This window comes from Phoxinus phoxinus (assembly GCF_949152265.1).
Source record: "Phoxinus phoxinus genome assembly, chromosome: 23".
In the NCBI taxonomy this organism is placed as follows: domain Eukaryota; kingdom Metazoa; phylum Chordata; class Actinopteri; order Cypriniformes; family Leuciscidae; genus Phoxinus; species Phoxinus phoxinus.
Window position 1 is genome coordinate 15,495,288 of NC_136898.1, and position 19,723 is coordinate 15,515,010.

The window sequence follows — 19,723 nt, forward strand, 5'->3', positions numbered from 1 at the left end:
TTTGAGGTATAGCATCAGAACCAGGATTAAAGCACACAAACCCGTTACTATAGCGCACGCACACACACACAAACACACACACACACACACACACACACACACACACACACACACACACACACACACACACAGTCCCCTATCAGGCAGAGCACATAAAAGGGACAGATGTTAAAGGAGTGTGATGGGAGAAAATTGTCTATCAGAAAGGACCACAATAAAGGAATAATCATACGTGCTCCCTGCAAACGCCAATCTAACCGTCATGGGCTGAAAGATAACATAAATGGACACGAACATGAAAAAAGAGAGAGAAATTTATATTATAGTTTATGTTAAAGTATAAACTAAGACGTACACACGTAAGCAGTCAGCCATTTGGCAAATCCTGGTATTCACAGAGGTTTTATTCTCTCCTCTCCCCCCTGGTGAATGGTTAATGTGTGGTGTGCATGGTGGCGTGACACAGCTGCAGTGTGCTGGTCTGTCATCTCTGCTGGTTATTGTGTCTGAGATTAGCCTCTCCCATTCTGCCTAAAACCCTAAGGGCACTAGAGCCGAGACGATGGCCGTTATCACAGCGTGCACAGTCTTTATCTGGGAGGCCGAGATGACGAGCAAGTGCTGTCACATGCGTGTTTGGCTGCACAGGTGCCCGTCTGCGACAAGACCATGTAAGAAGCAAGCGTGTTCATATGTGAAAGTGTGAGGCTTAGGATTTGTGTACGAGGCTTTTTTTTCTTGTCTATTAATCTTGATTACAATATTTCTATATGAATATATTGTTTCAATAATACAATGATAAAAAAAAATTATTCATTTTTTTGTTTGTTATTTTTTAGCATTTGTAACTAAAGCATTAATAATAATTATATATTATAATTATTTAGAAGTATTTAAAAGGGTCATGAGACTTATTTTTATTGTTATTGCTATTGTTATTAATCATTAATATTTGAGTAATAATATTATAGTATTTGTACTAAAATATAATAATAATAAATACAGCAATAAAAATAAGTGGCATGGTTAATTTTAAATACGTCTTAAGATAATGTAATAATATATTATTTTTAGAGGTATTTAGAAAGGCCATACGATTTATTGTTTTTATTAAAATCACTATTGCTTTTATCATTATATTTGTAATAAATATGTATTAATATAATATAATATAGAGGTATTTTGTAAAATACAAATTACAAATTAGTGGTTATGGGTGTCTAACTATTGCAACGAATTGTACTGTAATATTCTGATAAAATCGTCTGTGGTTTTATTACTGAGTAGGGTGTACATAATCCTTCAAGATTTTCAAAAATAGCACAGGAAAGCAGTAATCCTTCAGAACAAAGGTGCATAAATTAGAATTGTCCCACTGAGCAGATGTTTATCATTAGACGGGCGATGCGACTCCGTCAAGACAGGCCTGTAATGAAACACTGGCACATGTTTAAAAGATGCTCAAAGGCAGCTTAAAGCAGAGCAGTCATGATAAACATCTTTAATTTACAGAACATCTAATTCCTAAATGTTTGACTCATACACTTAATTTGGCTGCGGATTCATTACTCACCATTTCCAAACTGATGGAGCCCCCGCCCCCCATCTAAAGCCCATCATTCTCTCCTCCTCCCCCTCTCCTTGCCTTCGTTTTTTCCCCTCTCCATCACGCATGGCCCTCACTGAAAATTAGCCCAATTTAGCCCCTCACTAATGGCCCTGGTGCCCGTCACCCTACAACTAATGGCACTGGGTCTTTTCCTTCATTTATGACCAGCAATTAAGTCTCTGTTGTTTCAAGGCAAATTTGCACACTAAGAGCCCCAATTTTTAACAATTAATTATGTCGTGCTCATACAACGTGGCTTTTAATTACTGTATAAAAAAAGCAAGCACCTGGGACTGAATCCGTGATTCATCATGATGTGGAGGCAGATTCAGAAATTCACAAATATTTCACAATGTGCTTGCATCTTTTATCTGGATTCTGTTTGATTTTCCCTGTGACATTTTTAAATATGCATTTTAGATGTTAAATGAAAAGTGTAAACAAACATCTTATATATAATATTAACTTAGAAATGATTATTTGTTATAGAGTAGATGGTTTTGTTTGAAGTGATTTAGTGTTGTGGCAGCATGCAGTCCCCCTGGAGGAACCCGGGGTTAAATGCTTTTATGATACAATTATCCTCTTGAGACCCAGCAATTCATTTTTCTGTCCATTCGAGTGGACATTTTTGTTGTAATATCTCTAAGACTACTCTTTTCACAGTGTTATATAATATAATAAAAAAATAAAATAGATTGCACATTATCCCACTTAAACAGCTATTTAACAAACACGTAAACAAATGTGTATTATTATTAATTTGAATTTAAATTATTTAATTAAAAGGAACAGAGTAATATGAGTAATTTGAAAGGAATAAATATATCAGTTGCCTGGGACAACAGTCAAACATACAGTCTAGCATTATAGTGTTAGTCAAATAATATAATATTATATATAATATATAATTATATACACAATGTGTGTATACTAAAGTTTTTTTAAAGGTTTTTTAATGTTTTTGAAAGTATTCTCTTAATCTCACCAAGGCTGCATTTACTTGATGAAAAATAGAGTAAAAGTATGATACTGTGAAATATTATTACAATTTAAATTAACTGGTTTCTGTTGTAATATATTTTAAATTGTAATTTATTTCTGTGATGGCAAAGCTGAATTTTCAGCATCATTACTCAGTCTTCAGTGTCACATGATACTTCAAGATGATCATTTTAAGATGATTTCTTATTATTATTATCAATGTTGAAAAGAGTTTTAGCAGCTTTTGTGTATATGTGTGTGTGTGTGGGGGGGGGTATAATTAATTCTTTATTATAAAGTAATTATACTTATTTAGCAAAGACACATTCAATTGATAAGAAAAGACAGTAAAGACATTTATGAAATTAATAGATATTACAAAAAGTTATATAAATGCTGTTCTTTTGACCGTTCTATTCATCAATGAATCCTGAAAGAAATATATTAAGCAGCACAACTGTGTTTAACATTAATAATAATAAGAAAAGTTTCTTGGGCACCAAATCAGATTATCATATTAGAATAGAAATCATAGACTGATTTCTGAAGGATCGTGTGACACTGAACACTGGAGTAATGATGCTGAAAATTCAGCTTTGCCAGCAGCGATCAATTATAATTTAAAATATATTACAACAGAAACCAGTTTCTGGTTTCACAGTTTATTTCACACACAAATATTTCACAGTACTGTTTTTACTGCATTTTTGGTCAAATAAATCCAGCCTTGTTGAGATGAAGAGACTACTTTCAAAAACATTTTTTTTAAAAACTCAATGTTTCCAAACTTTTGACCAGTATATATGGGCTATACACACACAATGAAACTGAAACACTGGCCAATATAGTTTTCAAGGTTTCATGCCTATATGCGCAGCCTGGTGGCCAATCTTCACCGATTTTAAATTCCAGCAGTATGAGCAGAGTGTGAAAATTGAATTAGCAAAGCAATAACACAGCTGTACATAAAATATTCCAATCCACACAACATAATGGGAGACATATCAGAGTTCAAAAGAGGACACATTGTTGGTGCCTATCTCGCTGGCTCATCTGTGGCCAGGACAGCAAGTCTGTATCAAGAGAGCTATGGTATATCCAGGGTAATGTTGGCATACAACCACGAACCACATCCAACAGGAGTAACTGCCGATACAAGGGGAAGCTGTCTGAAAGGGAGTCAGGTACTAACCTGGATTGTATCCAAAAAAATATATAAAACCACAGCTGCCCAACTCACTGTAGAGTTAAATGCGGACCTCAACTCTCCTGTTTCCACCAAAACTGTTTGTCGGGTCCTCAACAGAGTCAATATTCATGGTCGGGCTGATAGCCAAACCTTTGGCCACTCGTGCCAATGCCAAATGTCACTTTCATTGGTGCCTACAGTGCAAATCTTGGGCTGTGGACAATGTGAAACATGTATTGCTCTCTGATGAGTCCACGTTCACTGTCTTTCCCACATACACGCGAGTTACGGTGTGGAGAAAGTGAGAAACCCTAAAAGAGCCTTAACACCCGGACTGTTGCGTCCCCAGAGTGAAGCACGGATGGATCAGTGATGGTTTGGCAGCAATATCATGACATTCCCTACTGTGCTTGATGGCCGCGTCACTGCCAAGGACTACCAAACCACTCTTGAGGATCATTTGCACCTAATGGTTCAAACAGTGTACCCTGAAGGGGGTGCCGTGTATCAGCATGATAATGCACCAATACATACAGCAAGACTTGTGACAGAATAGTTTGATGAACATGAAAGTGAATTTGAACTTCTCCCATGGCTTGCAGTCAACAGATCTAAATATCTTTAGATTTATTTTTTTTTTGGAGGAGGAGCAAGTCAGAAAACGTTTTCCTCCACCAGCATCACATAGTGACCTGGCCACTGTTCTGGAAGAATGGCTCAAAATCCCCCTGGCCACTGTGAAGGGCTTGTATCTGTCCACAAAATGAGGCTATACACACACACAAACACACACACACACACTTGAGTAAGAGTATAATATAATATAATAATTCAATATTGTTTTCAATATTTTATATGAACACACAATGAAAAGATAACCGTAAAACAAAACAAAAAAAACCTGTACTGAGATCAAATTGACTCTCCATTTTCTGGATTACACCTGTTTGGGATTCTTGGCAGCCAACTACTCACTAAAAGTAACATCTGCTTATTTACATATTCAAAGAAAGCTAATTACGAAAGCAAGAGCCATTCTCGCCACGAAATGCCATCAAGCAACGTGCGTTCACATGTCATTTCACCGGCAGCATTTTTAGATTCTATTCTTGGAATTCAATAGAAGCTTAACTTCCAGCTAATTGACTTAATTGCTTATCCTCGTACCTCAAAATTAGAATGATCTCAGACCAGAAGTCCTTTCTGCGCATTTGTGTGAGTACAAATCAAGGATGTCATTTTTAGTTACTGAGTCAGAGCATCATAGTCATCAGCATATGAGACATGACAAAAACACCTGTGAATGTGAAGTGAGGCAGAAGAGTGTCCATGAGTCGGACTCTAAAAACAAAGCATACAGCAGCTACAACACCAACAATCTTTTTTAACAACTTGTGTTGAATTATTAAAGGGGACCTATTATGCCCCTTTTTACAAGATGTAATATAAGTCTCAGTTGTCCCCAGAATGTGTCTGTGACGTTTCAGTGCAAAATACCCCACAAATAATTTATTATACCATGTTGTAAATACACAGTTTTGAGTGCAAAGAAAAACATACTGTTTTCGTGCATGTATCTTTAAATGCAAATGAGCTGCTGCTCTCCGCCCCGCTTTCCAGAAGAGGGCTGTGCCTTTACAGCTTAATATTATGCCAAAAACTAAAACATCTGTTTGGTTTTGATTATCTCTATCACGGTCTCGCTCACGTGACATTGCAGTTCATCATCATGAAAGTGTATTATCTGCATGCGTTTTAAAGCCATATCAGTCTAACTTCTGATGTATGGTTCTCTGAACGCACACATCCAAAGCATGTGCACAGAAAGCTGGCTGTCAGACGAAGCAAAGTTCTCTTTTACGTTGTATTGCTGTTATTGTGTTGTAACAGTCAAATACACACAGGGTTATGTCAAAAACACACTAAGTTCACATAAACACAGTCGGTTATGTCTGTGAACGTAAACAGCAAATAAAGAAATTGCATGTGTATATTAGATCTGTGTATTAAGCTGAAAGCAGCGTAATATACAGTACCTACTGCTGTATATGCTGTTAAACATGAATCAAACAACAAAAGAAAAACAGAAAATCACTCAGTGCTCTTGAATGAATTTCTTTCTGGAATAGTGATGTTAAATATTCTGGCGAGGAAATAAACATGGCGGACTGTTAATCCGAGTCTATGCTAATAGGGCAGATCAGTCGTGGGCAGGGCCTAAGCATATGTGACATCACAAAAGCTAGAATCTGCAAAGAGCTTAATCTGAGACACTGCTTATGATTTATGAGGGTTAAAAAAAGAGGAGTGGGTGGGTTTTTACCATTATAGGGTGGTTGCGGACATAGACCTATGTTCAAACACCATGTAAAAGTGAATTTTGCATAATAGGTCCTCTTTAAATTACATTTGCAATAAGGTTGCGATTGTTTTACCGAAGCAGCTCTGAAGAAAAAATATGTAGTGAACATTTGTGGGATGAAAAGGTTCTATGGATCTTCGTGTAACCACCAACGCAAATAAAGAACCTTTATTTTTAAGAGCGTTTCATGTTTCTTTAGGTAAAACATTTGCTTTCTTATCATGAATGCAATTTAGCAATATAAAACATCAAAGAGCCATTGAGAACATGGTATCAACCGAACCACCTGTCCTATCTGTCCTTTAGATGCACAGGTCCAACAGAGAGGGGCTCTAAAGGTGGAGAGGGCGAGTGGGTAACTGCCCACTCCTGAGCATCATCAGAACAGGACTTACAGATGAATGGGCCACCAACCTCAGGCAAGAGTGTAATCAGCAGAAAATAGAGGCAAGGGGGACAGATTTGAGGGCATCACCACGTAAACACCTACACATGCACGCACTTATGCACGAACGCACAGAAACGCACACGCGCTCACGCCCCAGGGTACCGCAGCATCTCCACTGCAGTGTGTCAGAACGGCTGATAATCCTAACACGTAAGCAGCTGGCAGGACGAGAGCGACATGGGAAGTTGGTTATTACTGTTATCATCATAACTATTATCATTATCAGCCCGAGCAGCAGCAGGTCCCCTTCATCTGGGAGCGGTGCGTCATACGGCTGGGTCGAAACCATGAAGTGCCAGGAAGCGACCTGCGCTGAATGTAAAACACAAAGACTGGGGGAAAATAGGGTTGATTCACTCTATTCTTTCGATTTCTCTGCCTCTCCCTTTTTCGGTCTCCCACACCCCCTCCTCCTCCTCTCGCCCTTCTTCTCAATTTGATGTTTTTTGTGCACTAGCACAGATCCATTTCTCTGCTTTTTAAGGATTTGCGCTGTCTCCTACTTCGTTTGGGACACTGTGCCATAATGAAGCACCTACATGTCCTGTCATACAGCGATTTTCTTCGCTTGCGCCCCCTCGCCATGTATATCATGGGGCCACGCCACTGTATGCTGGTGGGCTGAATGAACCACCGGCTGTCTTGTCTCTCTCAAACACCTTTTCTTTCTCCGTTCCTCCCCCTCTGAACGACATTCGAACCCCCGCAAGAGTTTATTCGCGTTCTTTCGGAGACTAGCATCTTATCTCTGATTGGCACGTAACGGAGGGCGAAAGGAATCGTCATATTTGTTTTTTTGGACATCTCCCACTCCGACAACCCACAGCCTATCGCTGAAAACACCACACACAATGCCCGTCATCATGCTTTAGGGCGCCAAACCAGAGAGGGTGACTTACTGCTGCCATCAAGTGGCCTCCTGGGGAAACTAACCTGTTGCTCATAACGCTTCACAATGGACCTGAAGTGTATGGAGGCCCAATTCTGCAGAAAACAAAACAAAACAAAAACATAATAATAGGAAAATAAGAATAGATAAAAAATTGTTTTTACTTTTTTACCTTTATTATTTTCTTTCTTTCTTTCTTTTACTTTCTATTCTTTGTTATTTTTATTTATGCTTTTATTCTACATTAATTTATTTCAACATTTTGTATTTATTCTTACATTTATTTTTACTCTTCTGTGTGCAACATGGAAATGAGGGAGGCATTGTAGTGCTGCGTTTTCCACATCCTAGAAAATCATCAGGATGTTCAAAACAGAATCTGGATTAATTATAAGTCAAGTCAAGTTCAAATTTATATAAGCAATAGAGACTACACTTACCGGTTTCAGGCATCCCAGAGCTGTTGCTGGCTTTCTCAATAGAAAAGTAAATGTTGTCAATAACCTGGTCTCACAGAGTTTCAAGTAAACACTCTCCAGCAGTGGGGTAGGCTGTCTGTAAATAACATTAATGATTATGGATGTCAAGTACATAATTGACTGAGGAGGTGGACGCAGGAGGTTTATCTTTCCCAGTGGGGTTAATCAGGTTAAGTACAATGTTGGCATGTGTGCTTGACGCTAATCCTGCCTAATCTGAGGACATTATCTTGATACATATCTGAAAGGTGGAAAGATTAATGCTTCAGAAACAAAATGCAAACCAGAGATGTGACACGAATATGTTATCTGGATTATGACTATGTTCCTGGCTCACGTGCCTGTGGGAAAGGACTCCTCATCCTCTTGGGGATTTTATTTATACTTCATCGGATATGACTGATCAACAACCTCTTGAACAAACCTCTGAAACTAATTAAAATTTCATGGCATCTTTTAAAATAAACATAGATGTTATAAATGAATATGTACTGTAATGCAACACATGTTTCTATCTGTCTTTCTCATGCATCATTCTCATTCAATTAAATCCTAAAGAACGACCTGATTTGTTTTTTTTTAATGCTATATATATATGTGTGTGTGTATGGACATGTGATTGTGGTGGTGGTGGCTGAATGGTTCAGGATGTGGGCTGCATGCTTACACAAGGGCGGCAGGATCATTCTGTTCAGTAGTATAGGAGTGATCCATAAACTGGAGATGACAAGACTTGAGCATTAACATTGGCACAATGTTAATAAGTTAACAGTACAAATAACACACAGCCGATGCTTGACAAAGGCCCACAATACTCTGGGAAAAAAACGCACACTTAGACAAGAAGAGATGCCTAATCAACATGTATAGCAGCCAATCACAGTTTGCTTTTGCATGACAGTAAGGGACAAGTTTATCTCCAATAGATTATACCACAAAAAAAAAAAGAATGGCAATTAATGTTATTCCAGAAACAAACCCGAAACCAACCAAAGAAGAAGATCTGCATAAACTAGAAGGAGCTGATATAAGTTGTTTATGGAAGATTAAGCTAACGTGATCACCAAACATTCAAAAGCAAATTTAAATTAAAATTGCCTAACATTAGAGAAATGAAAAAATTCATACAAGAAAATATTCTGAGGGACATAAACGTTTAGTGAAAATGACCAAAAATGCTGGCGCTGACTAGCAACTTAAATATTTAACATTGCTGGGGAATGAGTTGATAATAGTGAGCCAAACCACATATAGATAACATATAGAAAATAAATATTCCTGGAAGTTGCGTGAAGTCAGCCAATCAGATTAGAGCTTGCTATATTGAGAAAGTCCTAACCATTTTTGTGAGCAATAGGCATCAGATGAGTGGACGGTCAGCTAGTGCAGTGCTTCTCAAACCTGTCCTGAGGACCCTCCACCACTGCATATGTTCTTCCTTATCGGACACACCCAATTCAAGTCTTGCAGTCTGTACAAATGAGCTAGTGAGGGAGACAAACGAAATGTCCAGTGGTGGGGGGGTTCCCAGGACAGGTTTGAACAGCACTGAGCTAATGCATTGTCTGAGGCTACTCAACTCTGGCCCTCAAGGTTCAGGTTATGTTTACACAACAACGATGTATTAAAAACAGTAAAGTTTATCCTTTACGTTTTTCGCGTACATGGTGACAACATTGTCAAAACAATCGCGTTCACACGGATTCGCAAAAACGATTAAAAAACGCTGTCTAATGCTGCCAGTAGTTGGCGATGTCACTTTGTAAAGAAACACTACACTCCAGACTGAACATGTAACACGCATGCGCATGACGTCACTGTTTTCACAAATTCGCATATTTGACGTTTAAATGGAGACAATAACGGTATCGGTTTCAAAAACTTGCGCTACGAAACCTGTTTTCAAAAGTTTGCATTTTCAGGCCCCCAAAACGCCATTGATGTGTAAATGAACAACCAAAACGCATAAAATGTTCTCGGTTTTTAGTTGACAACGGTGTCGTGTAAACTCAAGGGCCAGAGTTGAGAACCCCTGGGCTACGGTATAAAAGTCGATGAAATGGAAGTAGAAAAAGTTATTTTCTTCCATATTATGCTGTACATCATCAGAGTGAATTGAATATTGCAAAAGAAAGAATTGACTGTTGTTGATTAGATGGGGGCAGATCTGAATGTGAGATTTTAGTGGATTGTGAGTGGGGCTGTGTTTAATTGTACTAAATGATTGAAGAAGTTCAGAAATTTGTCACCAGAGAGAAGTCTGTTGTTTCACTGCATGGAAGATTGAGAAAAAATTACGAGGTCAAAAGATGAAAAGCATGCACCATAACTTGTTCAAAATAAGATCTACAACATGCATTTAGCAAATAGATAGGGTGAATTTTCATGCCAACTTTAAGGCCTTGAGCTTTTGTATCCTAAATGTGAAATTGAATCATTGTAAAGTGAATCACTGGGAAAAAAATATGCAAATCACTAGTATCAGTAACTGAGCATTTTTCTACACAGGTTTTAAAGCTAATATCTAAAACTGAACAGCCTTGGAGCCTCTACTGCATTAGAAGCGTAGACCGGTGTTATACGTTTCCAATCTCATTTGACTATTTTGAACCAGCTATTTGAGATTAATCATTCATGAACCATAATTGGAGAGCAAATAGTAAAATATCCCCTAGTATAAACGTCAATGATCAGCAGAAACGAAGCTTATCATCTTTATCTGTGAGGCCTGTGTCCATCCTGCTCTATAGACATTCAGACCAGAGAAGCTCTGATAAAATGCCACCATGGGATCAGTGAGCCTGATATATGTCAGCAAACTCCAAGTTTACTCGAGTCAAAGACATAACTTTGGAAAAAAGAACAGGATGATATTTAGAGGCAGAAAAAAGAAGAACTCTGTACTTGACAGAAAAGATAACCCTCAACGTATACACTAGCGATTGATGTTGTATCTACAACTTTTTCTTTCCAATAAATTATAGCCAGTAAAGTTTTAGACTATTAACATCAATATTGATCAAGTAGTAAATGTAGAGATGTTTATAGGGTTTTTAGATGTTTAGAACTGAGCGTTTTCATAAAGGTCTTGTATAATATAGGCCAGGCCTATTATACTCCAACACACACAAAAAGACTAAACGCCTGCGGTAAATTCTGCATAATTATAATCATGCAATTTAAACTTAATTAAATATAATTAACTTGAACATAATCTTTATGGTGATTTGCAATGTAATGTAACATCCATTGCTCCACTCAATGCTAATTTCCAATTCAGTAATAGTAGTCATCAATTATGGGGTTTTTATATAAAGTGAAGAACTGAGTAGCTATTATGAATGCTAAAGTACACTGATAAAACGTTTACAGTTACTGATCCGATATAAGCCACACTCGTAACAGGGCCCAACAACAGCCACCACATCAAAAGCCAATCTGATCAGTTACACTGTCCTGTCAACCAGGAGGCCTCCCATCAAAGGCCTCCCATAAAAAAATTGTCACCATATTTTGATATTCTTTTTTGATGATGTTATGGATATGGATATAAATAGTTTTCACCTGCAGTGCAGCATCCATGCAAAAATTTGTGTGCAATAAAGAGCTGCTTCATTGTTGAAACGATAGAAGACAAGTTTTGTTTTGGTAAATAACCTCATCCAGCATTCCTTTTTGTTTTCTGTACTAAAGTATACCGTTGCTATTTCGAAGTGAGAAATCAAATGATTCGGTGCAAGAGTGAACTGTCTGAATCGCTACATTTTCCCAAACCCGTTGAACCGTTACATCAAAAGAGTGTTTCGTTCACAAAATAGGCCTATTATGAGGGGAAATTATTCTGTCAGTATTGATTGGTCAGTATATGGTAATCTGTCCATCGTCAGACAAGGATTTATCAGTACTAATATTTTACAGAGGCACAGAATTTCACAGGGCCAAGTGACACTCCTGATGCAACATTTTGCGGTTGCATTTTATTTTACAGTACGTGTACTTACGTGTGCCTACTTACAGTGTAGGCTACTTACCTAAGAAGGTGTAATATGTTAAGTTTAGGTTTAGGAGTAGGTTCGTACATAATTATTACCCAGTTATTGTAATCACTATAATAAGTAGGACTATATAGTATGTACTTGGAGATCGGACTGTAAAATAAAGTGCCCATTTTACTAGCCTTTATGTTTGTATGCAGTAGCCTATATTCAGCGTCTTATACAAAGGCTATTCAATAACAAAAAAGTAGGCTACAATGGCACTGACTTTTTAAATACCATAAACATATAGTGATACCATCAGAGCACCAGCATAGCTACTTTAAAGGGCACCATAAACACTTTAACTTGATTTAAACAAGCAAACACACTTAACTTGATGTCAATAAGTAGCCTAGCCTACTTCAGGTAACCGCTTTTAGTTTCAGATGTGTGTCTGTTTCATCGAATTTTTAGATATAGTTGGTTTAAAAGTGACAGAGTGAAAGTGAAAGTGTGCCTTTATTTTGAATTCATTGCACGCGCTTTATATCATCCGCCCCGCTTTTACAGTCAGTCAGATCATTAGGCTACTGAAAGAAACGAGGGAAATGTGTTAGGAACGTTGTTGGTATCGTGAAACTGTTGGCAGTGGCGTATAGTGTGAGTGTGTGTCTCGTTACTGATAAGACCTGACAGTTATAAAGTGAGCATGCCGGAAGATTTTCCTTTCAGCCAATGCAGCCTTCCCACAGCAAACAACAGAGGAGAAATCCACATTGATTGGAGGCAGCTGATTCAAAGACATGACCGAAGTTCACATTAGTGACACATTATTCAACTGTTGTGGTGAATAAGCATTTCTTTTCGAAAGGCCTTCAAAATGGGGGATTATGCTCGCTAAATCTCCGCAGTAAACAGCTTTGTGTGTGTGTGTGGTGTTTGTGAGTGATTACCGGCGGTGAGTTTTCCGATCCAGAACAGGTAATTGCTTCTGACTCATATGAGACCTGCAGGTTTACTGATAAAGAACGACACTGCGCATGCGTAGCCTACATTTGTCAAGATAAAAATAATTGTTATTTCTATAAATGACAAGACATTATAAAACATTGCAGGGTAGAATACTTTTGGATTTATTACTCCGAAACTTTATTTATTATTGTCTCTTTATTTCTGTGTCGGTTTTCGTGTAGCTCTGGAGAATGGAGCAGAGGAGAAGAACTCGTGTAGCGGTGATAGGGGCAGGGCCGGCAGGGCTTTGCGCTGCTCGACACATCCTGTCTAGGCCCGAGACCTTTGATCCACCCGTGGTGTATGAAATGACTGATCATTTTGGTGGGACCTGGTTCTATGAGGAACGAGTGGGCTCACATGACAATGTGTATCCCGTCCACAGCAGTATGTATAGGGACCTCAGGTAGAGAACAATAAATTGTGCATAATCCTGCTGAGAATAAAGGCATTTTAAACCGTGGTTTTCTGATCGTCTGATCTCCCAGATTGACAAGCTGAACCCTATTAAAGTTGCCATGAAATGGAAGTGGTAATAGTTCTCTTTGGATGCAATGGGTGGAGCTTGACTTAAATTAGGTTTTGGCTATGGGTAGAGCTATTAGGCTGTCTGTCAAGCTCCACCCATTTCTCTGTATTGAGCAGCCTCTCCTTTTCTTCCCTGTTGTGATGTATTCCAAGTGAAACAATTTCTCAAACAATAAAAAATGTAGGACTTGATTTTGCCCATCGGTAATTGATTGGAACGCTGGATTGCAGTTGTTTACTATTGCTGCTGGTGAAGTTTTTTTATTTTTAAAGATTATGAGGGCATGTGATTTAAAAATAAATAATAGACTTTACCAAGCTGGCAGAACAGACCAGCAAACCAGTCTAGGTTGATGTGTCTTTTTATTTTGAGCAGGGAATTTATTTGTTTTTCATTTGTGTCCAATTTTCATGCAACTTTGTGTACTATAAAATCCCATATCTGTTTTAAAGAACCAATTTGCCTAAGGAGGTTATGATGTTCCCTGAATTTCCCTTTGATGACCACCTGCCTTCTTTTTTGCACCATACGTCGGTTCAGCTGTATTTGGAAAAATACTGTGAGAGACATGATATCGCACGTCATATCAAGGTATGTGTTTGTTAATATACATTCTATGTCTGTAATGAAACTTAATCAGTCTCCTACTAATTTTTTCTTTTAATGCAAGAAATGTGAGTTGACAATACATTTTTAGATTTATTAAAGGATAATTCCGGTATTTAACACCTTGAGTCTATATTGTAGTTTGTTTTGGATGAACAAGAGTGGTGGACAACATTTTTTTGACAATGGTTCCTCTCTCGAGTTTTTGACTATAAAAGAATTGGCCATGGACCCATTTAACATTGGAGTCAATGGGCATGTCCGAAAATGTCATTAAAACAACCTTTAACATTAGTTTTCAAAACTGTGCAACTCACCGAGTGATTAGTGATGTTAGTTGATGTTCCAGAAACAAAAAGTGTTGCGAAATACAGTTTCTGTCGTGTTTTATTCGTCATTTTGTAAAATCCCATTGAATTCTGTTGAAGGACTGAGTGCTCGTTAATATAAATGCGCTACCGGAAACGGAAAGGGGGCTGTTTACATTTGGTCGATGTAGTCTTTTTGCTCGCTTCCGTTTCTCATAAGGCTAGCGAGCAGAGCAACTGTGCTCCGGGAGAGTAAGTGAAATAAACAAACAAAACCTTCATTAATTGTTACTTGTAACATGGATTATGAAAAGTGGATTATGGAGGACCCGCTCGATTTAACATCGGTTATCGCCATCAAGTGGTCGGGAGTGTGCTAACGCTTCAGATTAAAATATTGAGCGGAAGTTACACGGTTGTGAAGTGTCTGAAAAAATAGTTCCACTATAGCTAAATAAACGGATTGGAATCATATATTGTGACGATATATTGTTTATAATCATCAACGAACACCACTAACCACTCGGTGAGTTTAACAGTTTTGTAAACGAACATTATTGGCTGTTTTATGACATTTTCGGACATGCCCATTGACTCCAATGTTAAATGGGTCCATGGCCAATTCTATTATAGTCAAAAACTCGAGAGAGGAACCATTGTCAAAAAAATTTTGTCCACCACTCTTGTTCATCCAAAACAAACTACAATATAGACTCAAGGTGTTAAATACCGGAATTATCCTTTAATGCCGACAAACCATCCAGAGTGTTGTTATAAACCAGCCCATCACCATTATGACTGTTTGTTTTCCAGACCTAAACATAATGTCTCTAGATATTTGAGTATTGAAGCAGGTTAAACTCCAAAATAATGAGAGAAACGGGTGGTATGGGAAGTATAGTATACACAATTAATATTGATGTTTCTTCTCACAGTGTGGCATTTAACAGACAATATGGATAAATCATCAGTTGACAAAGGCATGTGTCCATGTATTCTAGTCTGAGAAAGCAATGGCTTTAAAAAAGTCTGCATTTACTGACATCTATTTTCATAGTTGCTGGAACATGATCATAATCCTCCTATATAAAACTCTATATAAACTGTATTAGTTGAATATCAACAGCTATTAGGGTACAATTGTTCATCAACTAGTGGCCAGAAAGTTGAGATCATTACTGATTGCCTATTGATCACGGTTGTAGGGGCCGCTGACCTCTGCTTGTCAGACAAAGACATCAGCGTCACCGCAAAAATCGAAAGACCCGTCAAGTGTTTAGAAGCCACAGTAGAAACGTTCTCAGTATTGGTATTTTTCTTACCAACAGAAGCAAGAATATTGCTTATGACAGACTGCTTTGTCCCTCACAGTTCAACACCGCGGTGGAAAAGGTGAAGCCCGTCTCCATGGAGACGGAGACGGGGGGAGCTGTGACGTGGGAGGTAATTTCGCACCGCACATGTGGAGACCGGAACACGCAGACGTTCGACTCAGTGTTCGTCTGCAACGGGTGAGGAATGCCATCTTAAAGAGTCCTTTTATCTCCCAGACATGCTCAAATGGACACAATTGCATCTAATCTCCAATTGCAGCTTCGTGATGTTCTAAATGCATAGCATTATTCAAATAGTGGCATGTTCATTTACCCCATAATATTCCCAGAGGCTTTTATCTCGCTGAATTCTCTCCGAGGTGATGTGAATGGGTATTATGTTATGCATTCATGTGGCATTTGTGTGAGGGAATTCAGAAGACCACAGGAGCCCTTTAGCGTCTCAGCGCTGACTCATATTTCCTTCCTCTTTCTGCAGGCATTACTCCGACCCCCACCTGCCCTACATTCCTGGAATAGAGCATTTTGAAGGTACAACAAATGATCACTGATCACTACAAATGCATAACCCTAAAAGCCCCAACTATTAGTCTCATTACACCCCTGCATCTCCACTTTTTCTCTCTCTGTCTCTCATCCTCTTACATTTATCTTTGCCTTCTTCCGCTGCTGTTTTGCAGGGAAAGTCTTACACAGTCACTCGTACCGCTATCCAGAGCCCTTCGCCAACAAGTCCGTTGTGGTCTTGGGGGCCAGAGCATCTGGTGTGGACATTTCCATTGAGTTAGCCCAAGTTAATGCTCGGGTTTGTGGCTTAACTTTTTTTTTTTTTTTTACAATATTACATATACCATTTTAAGTGGCTTTGTCTGGTTGTGAATTAGAGGGTTGTTCTCCCAAAAATGAAAATATGTCAGTATCGCGCTGAAGTATTATTTATACCAAACACTTGATGAGCCCCATTGACAAATATGCTAGGGAAGTCAATGGGGCTCATTTACTCTTTTGTGTTCAGCAGAAGAAAGATTTTTTTTTTCTGATAATCTGTTACACTCGGATGTATGTCACAACAAAGAAAAGATCTGTCACATTATATGTTTCATCGCTACTTTAAACCTTCCCGCTGTTCATTTTTATAGCATCGAAAAGATCAGCATGACTTTTTCTTCTTTGAGTTTCACAAAAGAAAGAAAGACATATGGGTTTGGATCAACTTGAGGGTAAATACATTTGAATAAAAACGATTTTACGATTGCCATATCCCTTTAAATAAAATTGTGTGGATTTGTCCATCCTATCCATATCAGTAGTTCAAATGTATAATCTTAAACACTTGGAACTGTAAGGAGTATAAGGAGTGAAAAGAGAAGCTGGCCTCTCTGCCGGAAGATGGAAAGTAGAGTGACTCTGTGTTCTCTCTTTCTCATTTTAGGTGATTCTAAGTCATAGCACACCAACTATGTCCTTACCTCTGCCTCTGGGTATCCAGCAGGCTACCTCTGTCGTTGGGGTCTTGGAGAATGGATCTTTACAGTTCCAGGATGGATCAGTGACCCGGGCTGATATTCTTCTGTTCTGTACAGGATACAACTTTAACTTCCCTTTCCTTTGTCCATCAGAGCTAGGCCTGGATGTACAGGAACTTTTTGTGACTCCGCTCTACAAGTACTTGCTGCCCCCTGGCTTCCCGTCTATGTTTTTTATTGGCATTTGCAAAATTATTTGCCCTTTCATACATTTTGACTGTCAGGTGAGCAGAGAGAAAAAAAACTGGATGGTTTGATTACAGTTTGAATAGTGAATGTGATTCATTATCATTTTTATCCATAGGTTCAGTTTGCTCTTGGTGTTCTGGAGGGCTTGGTAAAGCTGCCCACCCAGGCAGAGATGGAGAAGGAGGTGCAGAGAGAGATGCAAAAAAAACAAGACACAGGTGTGCAGGTGAAGCACCTGCTCCATTTGGACAAGGATCAGTGGGATTATTATCTGGATCTGGCCAGGGTGGCCCGGTTCACACCCCCTCAGCCAGTGTTTCAGAGTCTATATGAAGAGGTGGGCAGACAGAGGAAGAAAGACCCACAGAAATACAGACAGATCAACTATAGGCTCATTGATGCCACACAGTGGGAGCTTTTGGAAGCTTCGCCAGAACAGACTGATCGAGTTTAGCTAGAGTTGAGGAAAATTAATTGAATTACACAGTTTTTCCTGTCATACCTGAGATACTTTCTTTTTGTAGGAAAAGAAAGTCAAATACAGAAGGAATAAAATTACCTTAATGATTCTTAACAATTACACAAAATAATTAAAGATCAAAGTTAATTTGATCTAATTAACTATTTAGCCAATCACATGGGAGCAACTCAATGCATTTAGGCATGTAGGTCAAGACGATCTGCTGAAGATGAGCATCAGAATGGGGAAGAAAGGTGATTTAAGTAATTTTGAATGTGGCATGGTTGTTGGTGTCATACGTGCTGTTTTTAGTACTTCAGAAACTGCTGATCTACTGGGATTTTCACGCACAACCATCTGTAGGGTTTACAGAGAAGGGCCTGAAAAAGAGAAAGTATCCAGTGAGTGGCAGTTCTGTGGGCGAAAAAATGCCTTGTTGCCAGACTCAGAGGAGAATGGCCAGACTGATTCGAGCTGATAGAAAGTAACTCAAAAGCCACTCATTACAGCCGAGGTCTGGAGAAGGGCAACTCTGAACGCACAACACATTGAACCTTGAAGCAGATGGGCTACAGCAGCAGAACACACACCCGGTGACACTCCTGTCTGCTGAGAACAGGAAACTGAAGCTACGGTTCGCACAGGCTCAAAATTGGACAATATGCCGAGTCTCAATTTCTGCTGCGACATTCAGATTGTAGGGTCAGAATTTGGTGTGAACAACATGAAAGCATGGATCCATCAGGCTAGGGGTGGTGTGGAGGATATTTTCTTGTCACACTTTGGGCCTGTTAGTACAAACTGAGTATCGTTTAAACGCCACAGCCTACCTGAGTATTGTTGCTGACCATGTCCATCCCTTTATGACCACAGTGTATCATCTTCTGATGGCTACTTCCAGCAAGTTAACACACCATGTCACAAAGCTCAAATCATCTCAAAATGATCTCTTGAACGTGACAGTGAGTTCACTATACTCAAATGGCCTCCACAGTCAATAGATCTCAATCCAATACAGCACATTTGGGACATGGTGGAATGAGAGATTCATGGATGTGCAGTCGACAAATCTGCAGCAACTGCGTGATGCTATCATGTCAATATGGACCAAAATCCAAGAGCTACGGCAGTTCTGAAGACAAAAGGAGGCCCAAGCCAGTACTAACAAGGTGTACCTAATGAAGTGGCCATGATTGAGTGTATAATTTACAATGTCTAAATCTATATCCACATTGTTTTCTTTTATTATTAGCATAACATATAAATAAAATATTAGCATTGAATGACGTTTAATTGAATCATTTGATTGTAAACATTTATTATGTTGTACTTATGTTGGCCTACTTATGTTGTACTTTAGTTTTAAAGACAGCAAAGCGCAGGAGCAAGTAATACAGACACACTTGATAGCTCCTGACTAAAAATAAAAAATCATTAGGGTCGATCATTGCCTTCACTAACCTGTATACATATATATTATATATGTATGCCTACATAAATGGTTCAATGACATTACACTCCTTTTTTATGTCCATGTAACTGTCCAGAGATTGTAAACCCCCAGAAATGGGTCTCAAAACGCTGATATTGCTAGGAAAAGTTGTTTTTTTGCCATAAATATTTTTTCATAATCTCTCTTTTTAAGTCATTAAAACCATTTTGTCAGTAGTGTAAACTGTTTACTTGATGGTAACACAACTTTACATTTTAGTAATTAAACCTTTTTCTTAATTTTCCATTTAGTTTTCTTTTTTTACTGTAGCCTATGATCCTCCAAAATTAAATGATTTCTGATGTTTTTTTTTAAATGTTTTAGTTCACTA

At 38.5% G+C, this 19,723-nt stretch overlaps 2 protein-coding genes across 5 annotated transcripts in view; one reads left to right on the forward strand and one right to left on the reverse strand.

Moving 5' to 3' along the window:
- The window catches only part of LOC306991182 (uncharacterized protein), a 31,299-nt gene extending 18,211 nt beyond the window's left edge, over positions 1-13,088 (reverse strand). Inside the window, exons 1-5 of one of the 3 annotated variants that reach the window (XM_079598808.1) lie at positions 12,891-12,967; positions 8,628-8,677; positions 7,922-8,032; positions 7,760-7,828; positions 7,526-7,576 (exon numbers count right to left, since the gene is read on the reverse strand). Coding sequence is in view for 2 of the 3 variants with exons in the window: in XM_079598806.1 (XP_079454932.1) it covers positions 7,526-7,576; positions 7,760-7,828; positions 7,922-8,036; positions 8,628-8,674 (282 nt within the window). In the remaining variant the exon portion in view is untranslated. Of the gene's footprint in view, positions 1-7,525; positions 7,577-7,759; positions 7,829-7,921; positions 8,037-8,627; positions 8,678-12,890 lie in introns of all 3 variants that reach the window. The other 2 variants (XM_079598806.1, XM_079598807.1) reach the window with 2 other exon arrangements.
- Positions 12,493-18,745, forward strand: LOC306991183 (uncharacterized protein). 2 transcript variants are annotated; one of them, XM_079598810.1, is made up of 8 exons: positions 12,493-12,918; positions 13,131-13,354; positions 13,930-14,068; positions 15,763-15,902; positions 16,204-16,256; positions 16,406-16,530; positions 17,158-17,475; positions 17,556-18,745. In XM_079598810.1, the coding sequence occupies exons 2-8, from the start codon at positions 13,140-13,142 to the stop codon at positions 17,892-17,894; spliced, it is 1,329 nt and encodes a 442-aa protein (XP_079454936.1). In that variant the 5' UTR covers positions 12,493-12,918; positions 13,131-13,139; the 3' UTR covers positions 17,895-18,745. The 2 variants fall into 2 exon arrangements, with proteins under 2 accessions (XP_079454936.1, XP_079454937.1); XM_079598811.1 differs by having other exon boundaries at positions 12,629-12,783.
- Positions 18,746-19,723: the final 978 nt, after the last annotated feature.